The sequence below is a fragment of the Xenopus tropicalis genome, chromosome 6 (assembly GCF_000004195.4).
Source record: "Xenopus tropicalis strain Nigerian chromosome 6, UCB_Xtro_10.0, whole genome shotgun sequence".
NCBI lineage: Eukaryota > Metazoa > Chordata > Amphibia > Anura > Pipidae > Xenopus > Xenopus tropicalis.
Genome location: NC_030682.2, coordinates 37830699 through 37845763, shown reverse-complemented (window position 1 = coordinate 37845763; position 15065 = coordinate 37830699). Strand labels below are relative to the sequence as shown.

General features: G+C 38.1%; 1 protein-coding gene across 3 annotated transcripts in view; it reads left to right on the top strand.

Annotated features, from left to right (window-relative positions):
• snx13 (sorting nexin 13) overlaps window positions 1-15065 on the top strand; it is a 73021-nt gene that overhangs the window by 22594 nt on the left and 35362 nt on the right. The window contains exons 2-8 of one of the 3 annotated variants that reach the window (XM_002933301.5): window positions 2126-2182; window positions 4782-4894; window positions 6326-6428; window positions 9218-9307; window positions 11026-11147; window positions 13455-13576; window positions 14312-14413. In XM_002933301.5, coding sequence (XP_002933347.2) covers window positions 2126-2182; window positions 4782-4894; window positions 6326-6428; window positions 9218-9307; window positions 11026-11147; window positions 13455-13576; window positions 14312-14413 — 709 coding nt within the window. Of the gene's footprint in view, window positions 1-2125; window positions 2183-4214; window positions 4255-4781; window positions 4895-6325; window positions 6429-9217; window positions 9308-11025; window positions 11148-13454; window positions 13577-14311; window positions 14414-15065 lie in introns of those variants that run through there. The other 2 variants (XM_012965587.2, XM_031903481.1) reach the window with 2 other exon arrangements.

Below are 15065 nucleotides of genomic sequence, written 5' to 3'. Positions count from 1 at the left end.
CGGTAGATTTACAAAACTGAACAGTGCTATTCCCTAGAAAGACTTTTTGTCCTTTTTTGTTTATGCTGCTCATTTTGCTTGACCCCTAACAGCTCAGTGAGACACCTTCTTAAAGGAACAGTAACACCAAAAAATGAAAGAGCTTTTAAGTAATAAAAATATAATGCACTGTTGCCCTGCACTGGTAAAACTGGTGTGTTTGCTACAGTAACACTACTATCATTTATATAATAAGCTGCTGTGTAGCCACGGGGGCAGCCATTCAAGCTGGAAAAAAGAAGAAAAGGCACAGGTTACATAGCAGATAACAGATTTCTGTAGAATACAATAGTGTTTTATTTCTTATCTGCTATGTGCCTGTGCATTTTCTCCTTTGAATGGCTGCCTCCATGGCTACATAGCAGTTTATTTATATAAATTATAGTAGACTTTCTGAAGTAAACACACAACTTTTACCAGTGCAGGGCAGCTGCACATTACATTTTAGTTACTTTTATACACTTTCATTTTTTGGTGTTACTGTTCCTTTAATAGAAATCATCTTGTAAGCTAAGATTTTGTTTTACTGCCTCAGATTTCTCTTCCTTGGATAGGAAGTTCTTTTGAATCATGCTGAATCAAACAGCTTTCACTCCAACTTCTCTAATTTTCATGGACAGTGAAGTGTACGTGGTACATTTATGTTCACTGCTCTGAAATAATGGTTTGAGTGTTTTGCTGCACAGAGCCCTAATGCGGGCTGCACCTCCTGCTGCACCCTAACTTGCATGTATAAATGATTCACAAGTTAGGGACATACAGCAAGTTACACAATAGAGGATGCAGCCTGCAAAGTGCAGAATAGAAAAAGACGGAATATTTAAAGCTATTTTTTCCCAAAACTACACTACTTTAAATAATCTTATGTTTTATTATCAGGTATCAATAAATACTTTTATTGTTATAGGGTACCTGTAGCAAGCGCTTCCTCCTTCCCTATTCGCGCTGCCGGCAAATTCCCGGGACAATCGCATGTGCAGTAGAGTGAAAAGCCGACTTTATAGTTAAAGTTCGGCTTTTTCACTCTACCGCGCATGCACGCGCAAGCGAACCAGGAAGGAGGAAATGATCGCAAATTACCGAAAGACTATCCGGAATACCCCAGGTCCTAAGCTTTCTGGAAAATGGGTCCAATACCTGTACTTTTTATGTCTTTGTTATACATTAACAAATGAAATGCAAGTTAATAACATGATTTAGTGTTTTTTAAGATATGTTTTAAAAATGGTGTTAGAACCACTTAGTACCGTTTAGTGGCAAAAGCTGGAGTTATTCCTTTGTTCAGTAGGTCTTAAAAATGTTATTCAAAACAAATATGTAATTAAGTATATTCGTATTGCAGCCTTTCATAGGACTATTCTGTATTCTATATACAAATATGGGATCCCTTATCTGGAAACCCATTATCAAGAAATATCCAAATTATGGAAAAGCCATCTCCCATAGACTCCATTATAAGCAAATAATTCTAATCTTGAAAAAGTATTTCCCTTTTCTCTATAATAATAAAACAGTACCTTGTACTTAATCCCAACTAAGATATAATTAATCCTTATTGGGGGCAGAGCAATCCTATTGGGTGTATTTAATATTTATATGATTTTTTGCAGACCTTAATTATGGAGATCCAAATTATGGAAAGATCTCTTGTCTGGAAAACCCCAGGTCCCAAGCATTCTGGATAACAGGTCCCATACCTGTACTGTTCCTTATTTCTCTCTATCTTGAATTGTAGTGCATGGGTAAAGAAAGGTTGCTGCGAATAACAGACATTGATGATATGATGATGGGTTAGGGATCATGGGGGAAGGACACCGCAAGGACCAAATACTGCTGAAGTTCAGCAAAGGCCACTATGAAATGTTTTCATAAAATTATGTAAGCTAGGGATTCTTAATATAGGTGTTGGGACACCAGATTGGGTCCCCCTGCTGTTTATTATGGTCTCCAGGATTTTAATACAATTGAATATCTTCCATATCTAAACAATTCTAAGACATTTGTTGGATTGTGCAGCTGAAGCCCAGGCTTAGAGCAGGACCCCTGATTTAAAGTCTGCTTATGTTTTATGCTTGCCTTTCTGCAGGAGCCTTGTCTTGATGAAAGGAATAGAAAAGAGGATGTTGTTAACTGCATTTTAAAGGTAAAGTATTGTTTAATCTGTGCTGTTTCTAAAATGAGCTTCTAATTTGCTGGTCCTGTCTGTGCTATTGTTTGCATGATCCACTCTATATATCTTTCCACTTCTTGAAGATTACATTTGTGCAATACAGCCCTGTATTCTGCGGCTCGGACCCATGTGTCAACAGACGCACCTGTATGTTTGTAAGTGACCCAGCTGTGTGTGCATAAAGTCCCACGTGCAGAGTGCATTTTTAAGACAGATGGGGAGGCCCCTAAGTGTATTTCCAGATGAGTAGAATGGGCTCCGACCACAGTCTGCACTACTCAAATATCTCACTGGATGAATTAAGAAACTTGACAAGTGAGAGAAGTGGAGGTGCCAGGCAAATGGATAGTCACATGGGCCAAGGTTATGGCAATTAGGCCAGATTCACAGTAAAACTACAGGTCAAGTTAGGACAAGCAGCAAATGCAAAGTCAGGATCTGGCGGAGAACATGAACAGGGAAGTGATTGGAGTGATCACTTGGCACAGAAATAACCACATGATGTCCTTATATATACAAGGTGCATGAGCACATGGGCACTCTGTAACAAAACTTGCGTAAAAATAATGTGACGAGAGGGAAGCACACATACCGCCTTGTGCCCAATTATGCACCAATAAGGATGTGCGGTTCCAGACCTTCACACAGACTAGTAAGTACTCTGCTGGGGTAGATCAGTGTCTGCATGCTCATGAGATGGACTCAAAAACCGAAAAGCTCTCTACAGTTTTCCAAGTCTGCTCCGTGTCACCAAAATTATTTTATTAACCTGTACCACAATCAAATAAAAAGGAGACCAAAAATTTGTTTTATTTGATTGATTAAGTCACTGCCCTGTGTTAACACTGTAGCACTGTCCACAGAATAATATTGTTAATTTAAATCTCTTAATATATTATTAATTAATTAATTAAGTTGTACTATCTTTAAGATAGGATTGTTAAAGTTTTAGAAACAGAGGAAGAAGTGGGCATCTTACATGGTGCGCAAGAAAAAATCTGTATAGTCATGCCCACTCTTGCCACTCCCTATTTAAACCCTATCCTCTCAAGGTCATAGCCACATATTTTTTCTCTTATATTAAAATGAAATTTTTCCCAGAGAGGAAAATTAAAATATATCTCTCTTTTTCCTGGTCCTGATGTATAGTAAGATAATTAAACCAGATAGGATTGTTTTGGCTCTAATATGGATTAATTATATAGTTGGGATCAAGTACAAGGTACTGATTTATTATTACAGAGAAAAAGGAAACCATGTTAAAAATGTTAATTATTTGATTAAAATCTATGGGAGATGGCCTTTTTGTAATTCGGAACTTTCTGGATAATGAGTTTCCGGATAAGGGGTCAGATACCTGTAATACAATTTTGTTTACCAGTAGACCGTTCTAAATGATGAGAGGACATCCCTTAAAGGAACAGTAACACCCAGAAATTTAAGGGGTTTAAAGTAATTAGACTATAATGTACTGTTGCCTTGCAGTGGTGCAACTGGTGTGTATGCTACAGAAACAAGCACAACAGAGACCCTTTCCGCACACCCTGGCTCTCCAAAATAATAAACGCCCGGTGCACACTGCTGGAGGGATCGGCACCCTCCCAAAACCGGTTTGGCAAAAAAAAGCAAATGGCACACGGAGCTACAAACTAGGGAACAAGCCCTTTAAAGTTTTATTGCGGAGGTGCAACGTTTCGGGGCAGAATAACCCCTTTATCAAGCATGATGCTTGATACAGGGGATATGCTATAGAAACGCCACTATAGTTTATATAAATAAGCTGCTGTATAGCCATGGAGGCAGCCATTGAAGCTGAGAAAAGACAGAAAAGGCACAGGTTGCACAGCAGATAATAGGTAAGGTCAGTAGAATATAATGGAGTTTTATCTTACTAAGTAACCTGTGCCTTTTCTCCTTAGGGCTCTGGCACATGAGGAGATTTGTCGCCTGCGTTTTTTCCCCCTGGCGCTTTGGCGACAAGTCGCCACGACAATACCCACGAAGAGATTTCATCATTTTGAGCTCCAGGCGATCTGCTACCCATGGTACACTCAACAGTTACCCCTCCCACATGTTTACTCAAGTCGCTCAGAAAAGGGTCTGTGTGCGATTTGAAACAGCAGGCGATTTGAAGTAGCCTTGTATGTTTTGACGCTGGCGATTTCCATTGATTTAGCATTGGCGTCTTGTCGCTCGTCTTGTCGCCAAATCGCTCTTTTAAAAATCACCGGCGACAAATCTCCTTGTGTGCCAGAGCCCTTAGAATTGCTGCCCCTATGGCTACACAGCAGTGTATTTATATAAACTATAGTAGGGTTTCAGAGGCAAACACACCAGTTGTACCAATGCAGGGCAACAGGACATTTTATTGTGATTACCTTTATACATTTTCATTTTTTTGTGTTACTGTTCCTTTTTTAAGAACTTTCCACTTTTTATGGAACAACTATAATGCTATGTTTGGTTGTATCTTTAAAACAATAAATATGTTCTTTAAGATAGTTTGTATATAGTTTCCATTTTACATGATAACTGCATTTTCAGCATTTGTGTCTCTCTTATTTTGCTGCAGGCTAGTCTTTCCGTATGGGGATGGGGAAGTCTTGGTGTTGTGCTGTTCCTGATTAAGTTTGGACCTTTTGCTATATTCTACTTTGCCTTTTACATACTATGCTTTGTTGGAGGGTAAGGACAGAAATCTTAAATTGCATGTTTTGTGTGTTTAAAAAAAATCCTGATGATCTGAACCTACTGCTAGAGGGTGGGTTAATTTGTGTAGTATATCCACCTGGATGGCTGTCCTGTGAGTGACCACACTCTGCAACCATGGGCAACATTCTAAGTGCATTTGAAAGTGCAGATCCCTAAAGAGCTGCATAGTTCCATCTCAGTTTTAACACCACTTTATAACGCACTCAGTATAAGGGTTAATGGTCCTAACAATCAGCATTCCCTTCTGCAGGCTGTAAACTGGCAAAATAAGAACTTAATAACCAAACAAAAATCAATTTAACAATTGCTAAGATATACCTATCTATAATATACAAAGTCTTGTTATAAAGGTGAATGTATGTATGTATGTATGTATAACTTTATTAATAAAGTGCCACAAGGGTACGCAGCACTGTACAATCTTACAATATACACAATTACACACAGGGAGGACAAGTGTTATAATAAATACAATAAATAAGTATAAATACACAGGGAGTAAGTGCCATGTGGTATGAGACACAGTAGGAAGGAGGTCCCTGCCCCGTAGAGCTTACAGTCTAAGTGGTTGAGAAACATACAGGCACAAATTTGAAGGTAAGAGTGTACTAGGTATGGGCATTTGCCCATAAGAGCAGGACTAGGCAAAATAATGTTTTAGTGCTCTAGAAGGTAGCATCTGAGTTTTATCTTAAAGAGGGTGGGTTATCGTTCCCTACGAAGAGATTCAGGGATAAAAGACAGAGGAGACGACCAGAAAATGTGCATAGAGACCAGTGAGGAGCAGAGGAGTGAAGGGCTTTGAAAGTTAACAGAAGGATTTTGTAAGCTATCCTTTACTTAACAGGCAGCCATTCTAGAGATCTCAAGTGACGCTGAGCAGGTTCCGTCTTGGGAGAGAGCAGGAGGATCCTGGCAGCAGAGTTTAAGATTGATTGGAAGGGAGAGAGGTGGGAGTCTGGGAGGCTGGTTAGTAGGAGATTGCAGTAATCTAAACAGGAAAGGATAAAGGCCAGGTGTATCAAGTTTGTGCCCTGGTTAGTAGCATTAGTTGGCAGTCTTTCATTCCACAGTGCAAGGTCACCATTAGCTTTTTTTACATCACATAATTATTTTAATCTAATCCGGCCCTGATTTACATAATTAAATGCTATTTTATAGCAGTTAAAGTAATGGTAATAATTCATCTGCTGTCTGTTTAAGATCCCACCATATTCCAGGCAAGAGTAATGGGAGGCTGGCTTATGAAGGAGTATGGTTCTGGCAGGCATAAGGCATTGCAGTGTTTCAAATAGCTTTCTTTGGTTAAGGGCATCATACTGTATTATTTGTTGGTAATTGACAGACCAAAATCTATCAAGAATCATCTTTTATTTAGTTATAATGATTTAATTTCTTTCACAGAGGTTTTGTAGTGACTATCCTTTTTGGCAAAACAAGTTCAGAACGATACTTAGAAAGGTGTGAGCATTCCTTTCTACCATCAACATCAACTGGCATTCCTAAGGTAAATATTGGGAAATTATATTTGAAACTGTCACATATTCTGTTTTGGCCCATAGGTCTGTTATGGGTTTTCTTTAAAGGTCATAAGCTTGTTTTCAGTGACCTTGTAATTGTTTTAAGGGAAAGTGTCACTTACCACTATTAATTAAGGGAACCTGCCACAGTGCTATATGTATTTTAGCTTGTTTTGTTCATAGTATAACAAAGGGGCAAAGGCACATGTTCTGTCATGTATAAAAATGTCGGTGTATATCTGAAATGTGTGCATGCCTGTCATTCCATAGCTCAGTTAAAACAAGACAAGTAACATTACAGCTAGGGTTGCCTAAATTCATGGTTTTGGGATTCGGTTGAATCACAAATCTTTTATGCAAAAGAAATGAAGCTTGAAAAAAATTGTGGATTTAACATTTTTTTGATCCAAAGTCACTTGACTGTAAGCCTTTGGATTCGATTGTAAATGTCACTTCCCACAACTGCCAGACGTATGCCATGCCTGTTTAGTCAAAGACCCCATGCCTATTTAGTTAAAGACACCATTATTTGGTTGGGGGGGGGAGTGGGATTTGTTCCTTTTGTTTACTTAAGATACAAATATGAATTTTTCTCCGGTGCCAAGACTGCCATATCCCTAAAACTGTGGCCCACTGCTCTTCTGTACATGACCTGCTATATAACTTTTGAAATAAATAAACCTTTGTAAGATATATTTGAGTAACTTAATTTATTTTTACTCTTACAGTCTCTCCTATAAGCTGGAAGCATAAAAAGTTTTAGTAAACTATGTAATAAAGTACAAAGTTCTCAGTTAAATCCGATTCTCATGTTCACAATTTGTAAGTATGCACATGTGCTAGGTATTAGTTTTAGTCCCAAAAGCATTCATATAAAGGCACCCGGAAGACATTCAAGGACAAGTCCAACCCAAAATACATTTTTTTTGCCTAATAAAGGAAAACATAATTCTAAGCAACTTTGCATTATACATTCATTATAAATTTTCAATGGTTTTTGACTTATTTGTATATATTGTAGCTATTGAAAGCAGTGTTTGCCAGTCCTTTTCTATTCTCTGCCCTGGTATCTTTGGCATTTGAAACAATGTAACACAAGCCAGCAGATTGACAGACCTTTTGTTCCTACCTTAAAAAGTACAAGTGTATAAGGGCTAAACTACCAAGGACCCAGAAGAGACTGCACCACCCAAACAAAAAGTGATAGAAATGTAAGGAACTAAAATGAGAGACCCCCTTACCACATGTAGGTAGAAACAGTTTTGAAACCATATAATTTGGTTATTAAAGTTAGTTACTTAAATGGAGCGTGTTGAGTGTGATACCTTTTTTTCTTTGTACACATTTTACCTGCACCCAGGCATGCTGTGTTTTTCAGTGCTTTCCATCATCTCTCTTTCTCTTACAGGAAGACCATCTTCCACAGTCTCCATTTTAGTCAAATAATTGTAATTTTAAAAACATTCTGGATTAAAAGGTCCCATACCTGTGTGTGTGTGTGTGTGTGTGCGCGCGCGCGCAGGGGTTATGCATAGTATGGCCTTTGAGTTATTATTTTAGTGCATTGTGTATGTGTTATGGAGTTGTTTCATTCACTGCAGCATTCTGCTTCTTCATATATCCTTATGTCATACACCTCCCTTAGTTTGCATACCAGTCCCACCCTTTTGCATACTTTGCATCCACCCCAATAACAGCTTCCATGTATTTATTTAATAACAACCGCAAATCTTCATTTCTGTTAATATGCTGAAGACTGCTGAGAGTTAGTTAAAGGGATATGGACAAGTTCCCCTTTTTAATGCCGAAAATACTATTTAGTTACTCTAGACAGCTACTTTTTTCCAAGAACAGTGCAAAAATAGCTGTCAGATTTATAGTCTAGTCTTTTTTTGGACACAAACAGTGTTTACATCAGAATTGCCAAATAATGATCTGACACAAGGATGTAATGAGTGCTTTCAGAACATGATGAAGAGCTGGGAAATTATAGCAGATCGACTAAAGAAAGACACTGGATAATTTGTTTAGAAATAACTTGCTGAACTTGATTTTCTTTTGATGTTTAAAGGCAAACTGACATATTTAGTCTTTCATTTTAAAATGTCAGCTGTGTGTTGTAAGATGCCCATAAAGGGGCCATCACTGGCAGGTGATTTGGTCAAGAGTGGCCTCTGTATGAAGCAAAAGCAGCATTCTCCCCGTTTGATAGGGGATCAAGGCTCAGTCAGATATCAAGTGGAACAACTAAAAAAAAAATTCAATGTTTTAAGGACCAAAATGGTCAGTAAATACATACTTCCCCTTCTTAGTTAATATGGCCCTCTATGTAATATGATGAGTGGCTGAGGGTCAAGTGATCAGAACTGCTTTACTTAGCCCACTGCATGACTGGGCAAAAATCCATTTATTTAGTGACAAATCATTGTTAGAATATATTTGCTGTATTTCTAAAACAATTTTGAATCTCTTTGGGTTGCCTCTGTATATGAAGTTATATAATATCGAATTAGTAGTTTTTGTGGGAAGATAGGAGTGGTGTTAATAGACTGGTTCCCACACAGTGAACACTACATAGATGGTGGTGTGGGTGCCCCCTAGATACCAGGGGGCTATCATTGTATTCTACAGAGCTTATCTTTTATTATGAATCATTCATATCCTAATCTGACCAAAAGCAAAAAAGGAGTCATTCACACATTGCCAAAGCAGGATTGTGTTTCATATCGTGCATATTTCTATTTTGATTAGTTTGTCACTCTTTATGTTTTGACAGTGTTTGGAAGAAATTAAACGTGAACCTAGAACAATTAAGATTGACAGAAGAATAACAGGTGCCAGTATGATTGATGAGCCCCTGCAGCAGGTACATTTCCAACCATAGGATCTCATTGCATTATGAACTGTTCAGTAGGGATGTGATGCAAGCATTTTTAAATGTCTCAGTGTAACAAAAGAAAACATAAAGGGTCTTTTATATGGGATGCTTGGGAGCAGAGATGTCCAGGTTCTTTATTATGTTTTACCCACCCCTGGTTATAAAAATGTGCATTTTGCAGTTTGTTAAAAAAAAATGTAGTTTTTGATGAGCATTTCAGTATATAAATTTATGTAGATTGTGAAATATGTAAATAGATGGTTAGATTAAGACAATAGTTGTTACAATGGGTGCATCAGATTAATTGATTCAAGCTTATTGGAGCACTTCTGTGATTTACAATTTAGCATTTTCTGTTTTTAGTGGTTCCTATGATATTTGCAGTTTTAGTCTGTAAATATCAAGCTTTCAGCTCAACAACTTGTGGAAGTGGTGTATGTTCTTTAGGCTGATGCCCCACGGAGCAAGTTAGTTTCCCGCAATTGATCTCTGCTATAGCAGGGGGGATCAGGGTTTATTGCAGAGAAAAGGCCTCTCAGATTTGGTCTTGGTTTGTTACATAGTTGGGTATGCCTCAGACATTCTGTCTTCTTTCTCTGTTATTCAGGTCCTCTTGGATTGTTTTTAAACAGGGTAGTTCCTCTTTTAGGGAGGCATTATTATCCTCCAGACAGGCCAGCTTGTGTATTATAGACATTTCTGGCTTAAGTTCAGTGACCGCCACTTGCAGTGAGGCTGTGATGCTGCACATGTAGGGCCTCTAGCTGTTATTGTGGGCTTTGAAATGCCAGAGAAGTTCACCTGTAAGTTAGGCAGTGCGTCCTTATCTGCAGGCTGTCCTCTTGGTGTCTCTATCCCCAGGCCTGCTGCATGGCTGGGTGAGTTTGAAGCGCTGGATTAGTGATTGGTGCCACCTTGGATTTCATTGTCATCATGGTGCAGGGTTTTGCGGTTAAGGAACAGTGACAAAGTACCGTTTGTGTCCTTAGTGCGCTTTCTGCCCATCCTTGCAGGTTGTTACTCACCGTAGCTGCTACCTGGTGAGGTTGTGACCTGTTAGCTATTGGTGGGGTTTAGCTAGTGGTATGCATAGAGCTAACATAAAGTGCGTTAATTTCCTCTCTTGTCATGCTTCACCCCCCGTGTAATTACAAATCTTATAAGCAGTCCTTCTGTATCAAAGAAACTTCTCACATGCTTTTAGTACACTTTTATGTAGAATTGATGAATACAGACTCTCTATATCTAGAGTTACTAAGACTATCTGTTCTGAGACTGGCAAATTGCCCATCTTTTTAAAGACATCTTTTGTGTCTTTTTTTTATCAGATGGTGAGAAATACAGAAAAGGATGCACATTTTTCTGACCTGAAACTGTTGGTATTCCAGAAGGATTCTATAGAGTTGCAGAGTTGGGCATCTTAGTCCAAAAACTTGATCTGAAATGAAGATCACAGCTCTGATGTGCAACTCTGCATTTACTGCAGCAGTACGGGGGCCAAGTACCGGCAGCCAGTTATGCACTTCTGGTGGGGGTGTGGGGGCATTTGTGACGTTGTGATTAAATAAGGGGTTGGGAGGTTTCATTGTTCTTACGAAACTGTTATGAATGCATACATGTAGATAAACCATCTTAATTTAACTGTACCAAAGTGCTAGAAATGGCCGTACTATTATATGGTTTAAAGTTTGTGCTTTTGATTTTAGGTGATACAGTTTTCATTGAGGGATTATGTCCAGTACTGGTATTACACACTAAGTGAAGATGAATCTTTTCTCCTTGAAATCAGGCAGACTGTCCAGAATGCGCTTGTACAGTTTTCTACTAGGTAAGCAACCCAGCAAATATTATTTAAAATTATAACCCAAAGACTGCACAAATTATGCACAAACTGCTTAATAACAGAGACATTAAGTAGAGTAAAAAAATGTTTTACCTCTTAATTCACGTTTGGCACACTGAAGTACACTTAGCAACTTTGATATTGGCCTTTAATTTTTGTGTTTTTTTTCCTGTTGGTTCTGCCTTTTTTCCATTATATCATTTAAAATACTATCTGGCCAAGGTCTGTAATAAGATTTTTTTTTAGCTTTTTTCTAAATGGGTCCTTTCATTTTTACCTTCCAGTATGTCACTTATAACACTATCTGGTTGCAATTCTTATTGACACTAGAAACAAGATAGCATTTCAAATGACAGATATATATATATACATTTTTTTAAAATAATATTATAAATCCATAAAGTCCATCAAGTTCAACTCTTCCAAGTGAAAAAAGAACACCCCCTATCTGCCTATAATCCCCTCTAATGTACTTGTACAGAGTAATCATGTCCCCTCGCAAGCCGATTTTTTACAGAGAAAACAACCCCAACCTCGACAGTCTAACCTAATAGTTTTAATCTTCCATCCCTTTTACCAGTTAAGTTGCACGTTTATGCACTCTCTCCAGCTCAATAATATCCTTCTTAAGGACTGGAGCCCAAAACTGCACTGCATACTCAAGGTGAGGCCTTACCAGGGACCTATAAAGAGGCAAAATTATGTTTTTATCCCTAGCGTTAATGCCCTTTTTTTATAGACTGCGCCATTTGCTTTAGTTGCCATTGAATGACACTGCCTGCAATTAAACAACTTATCTACAAAACCCCCAGATCTTTCTCAATTAAGGATCCCCCCAACACACTACTATTTAACATTTCTACCAAAGTGCATAACTTTGTATTTTTCAACATTGAACCTCATTTTCCAATTTGCTGCCCAGTATCCCAAATTTTGTCAAATCGCTCTGCAAAGTAGCAGCATCCTGCATTGAACTTATTTGCTTATATCATACTATAAGTTACTTTCTAGGTCCACCTCTACTTTGCGTCATTTTCTTTCGGAACTGAAAGTTTTATTTGTGGCACGTGATCAATGAAGGGTAAAAACCCCAAGGTTAGCTGGCCTTTGTGGTGCCCAACAATATACACTTTAAAATCTCTTTCTCTTTCCATTGGGTGTATAGCTTGCAGGGGAGTATTATACTGTTATTTATACAGGTATGGGGCCTCTTATCCAGAAACCCATTATCCAGACATCAATAGATTATAAAAAGGCCATCTTCCATAGTCTTAGTTTTAAGCAAATAATTCTAATTTTTAAAAATTAGATGACAAAACAGTACTTTGTACCTGATGGTTACCAAGCTGCATGAATCTATATTGGAGGCAGAGAAATACTATGGGGTTTATTTAATGTTTACATGTTTCTTAGTAAACCTAAGGTATGGAGACCCACTTACAGAAAGTTCCCTTATGTGGAAAACCCCAGGTATCAAGCATTCTGGATAACAGATCCCATACCTGTATATATCAAGAACTTCTCAGGGTCTGGTGTAATGCTTAGAGAGCGGAAGGAATTTTGCAACAGAAACAGTGCAATTATAATTCTAAACAACCATTTTATTCTGGGCCTTTAGTAATGGAAACTGATGCAAAATGGAGCTGGTTACCCATTGCAATGAATTAAATTGTTCAGACAGGGCACATAGAGCCTGATGCAGAATGGAGTAGGCTTCCTGTAGCAGGAAAGTAATTGTTCAGATGGGCCATGTTTTCAGGTAGACCCAAATGTAACAGCCAGTGTTCCAGGTAGACTTTTATATATGACAGCGATTCAGCCTAAAACTGCAGCCTGGTCAGCTTGCATACCTCCAGTGCCTGCTGGTGGCTTGAAATGAAGATGTGGGCTCAGCGTTATTTAAAGCAAGAAGCAGCTATTGCTGATATGCACTTTACCAACATGTGTATCAGCTTACACAGACTGTCTAGTAACAACACTTTAATTTTGGAGATTTTCAGCATTCAGCCACACTTATTAGTTGTCATTTTAAAGTGTTTAACATTAGTAAAATCTCCTAACCTTCAGGAACTTATACTATTGTTGTATATTTGTAAATAAATACAAATATGTTAGGTTTATTGGCCCTTTAACGAGAAATACTGGCAAGATATGTTATGGGATTAATGCACTCAAACATTCAAACAAATGCTTTTCTTGTACAGTAAGATGTTTGTTTTACAATTCTGGCTTTATTAATATTTACTTTGAACGTTGTGCAAGAACATTTCATGTATCCCACTTCTCTACAAGGTCAAAAGAAATCGACTGGCAGCCTTATTTTACCACCCGTTTAGTTGATGACTTTGCCACTCATCTTCGAGTGTTCAGAAAAGCGCAACAAAAAATGGCAGAAAAGGAAGATCAAAAGAAAGGTACTGATTTGTGAGTGGGAGATGTGCTTGGGTTCAGACTACCCTTAGTCACCGATGTTAGTATTGCCAATAGAATAATGATTATCCTAATTACAGTTGTGAGCTGCAGTAAGGCATCTGAAGCTATTGCTAATTGCCAGTTATGTTTGTAGTTTTTACAGCACTACAACACCAGTACATTTACCACTTGCATGTTTTGTGGTTTAATGTTGTTTATAATCATGTGTATCCCAGAATTATTTTACAGGTATACAGTCAGTAATTATGCTCTCACAGTCAATGTATAGAGCAGAGAGTGCAGTAATGCAAGGGAGCAAGTGAGCATGTCTGGCTGTAGTCATTGCTACAACAATGTGTAGGTCACTTTAAGAAACTAAAACTATAAAGACAGGGCATAAATCAGACTGTAAACAGTAGCGACATTTGCTAGTGAGCTGAGCAAATAACTGGCTTTGTACAGCCCATAGCATATAAAATATAGTGGCACAGTGGATCAGATTGTTACAAATAAAAGGATTGCAGGTCTCATTCTACCTTGCTACACTTTCAAATGATCTGGGTGGGAACCAGTACCTAATAAGGGTCAATGATGTTGCCTCTGGCACAGGGGAAACTAAGCACATCAGAACCCCATGTTATCATGTAATCTTCTGTGTCCATTTCATATGCAGATTTTTACATGTGAGCCTTTCATTACGTATAGCAATAACTATTTCTTGTTTCTTGTATGTACAGATAAAGCTGAAGATTTTATAGATACTTTCTTTGAAGTTGAAGTTGAAATGGAAAAATGTGTATGTCGTGACCTTGTCTGCACTTCATCCAAAGATGAGGAAGGTTGTTGAATTTTTATTAAAATATATATATATGCCCGTCACCAAAACAACAGCCCTGGGTGCAGGTAAAAAAAAAAAAGTACCGCACACTCAGGGACTTGGTTCAAAAGAATAAAAGTTTATTGAAAGAACTCCAGTTCATATATTCATTTATACAGCCCTAATGTTTATTGCCAAAAGGTTGATAATTATGATAAAGAATCGGTTTATGACAACATTTTAGCCAGTACATTTCCAAGAAACTATACAAAACCATTATTACACATTCTGTATGTTATTAAAAAAATCTGAGGAAAAATGCAGATTAGGCACAGGCTGTTCTATGCAGCTCCTAGCCTTTTAACAATAACATGCAGAGCCACTTCTCATGGGGCCCCATACTATTCTTGCCCTGATTATTCCAAAACTGATACACTGATCCAAATCTCACTCACTTAAACGCCACATCCCTTTTGCTGTCAACAAATTGTGCCTTTCCATTATGTGGTCCCTTTCTTTCATGGGGTCCTTGACTGGAATATGCCCTGCATCCCATCCCCTCCGATGTTTGCCGATGTTTGCTTTTGTACCACTGAAAAAGCGTTTCCCCACATTTAGCTTGGGGCTGCAGTTGCAAACCTCTTGCTTTGAAATGAACATCTGCAATAAGACCA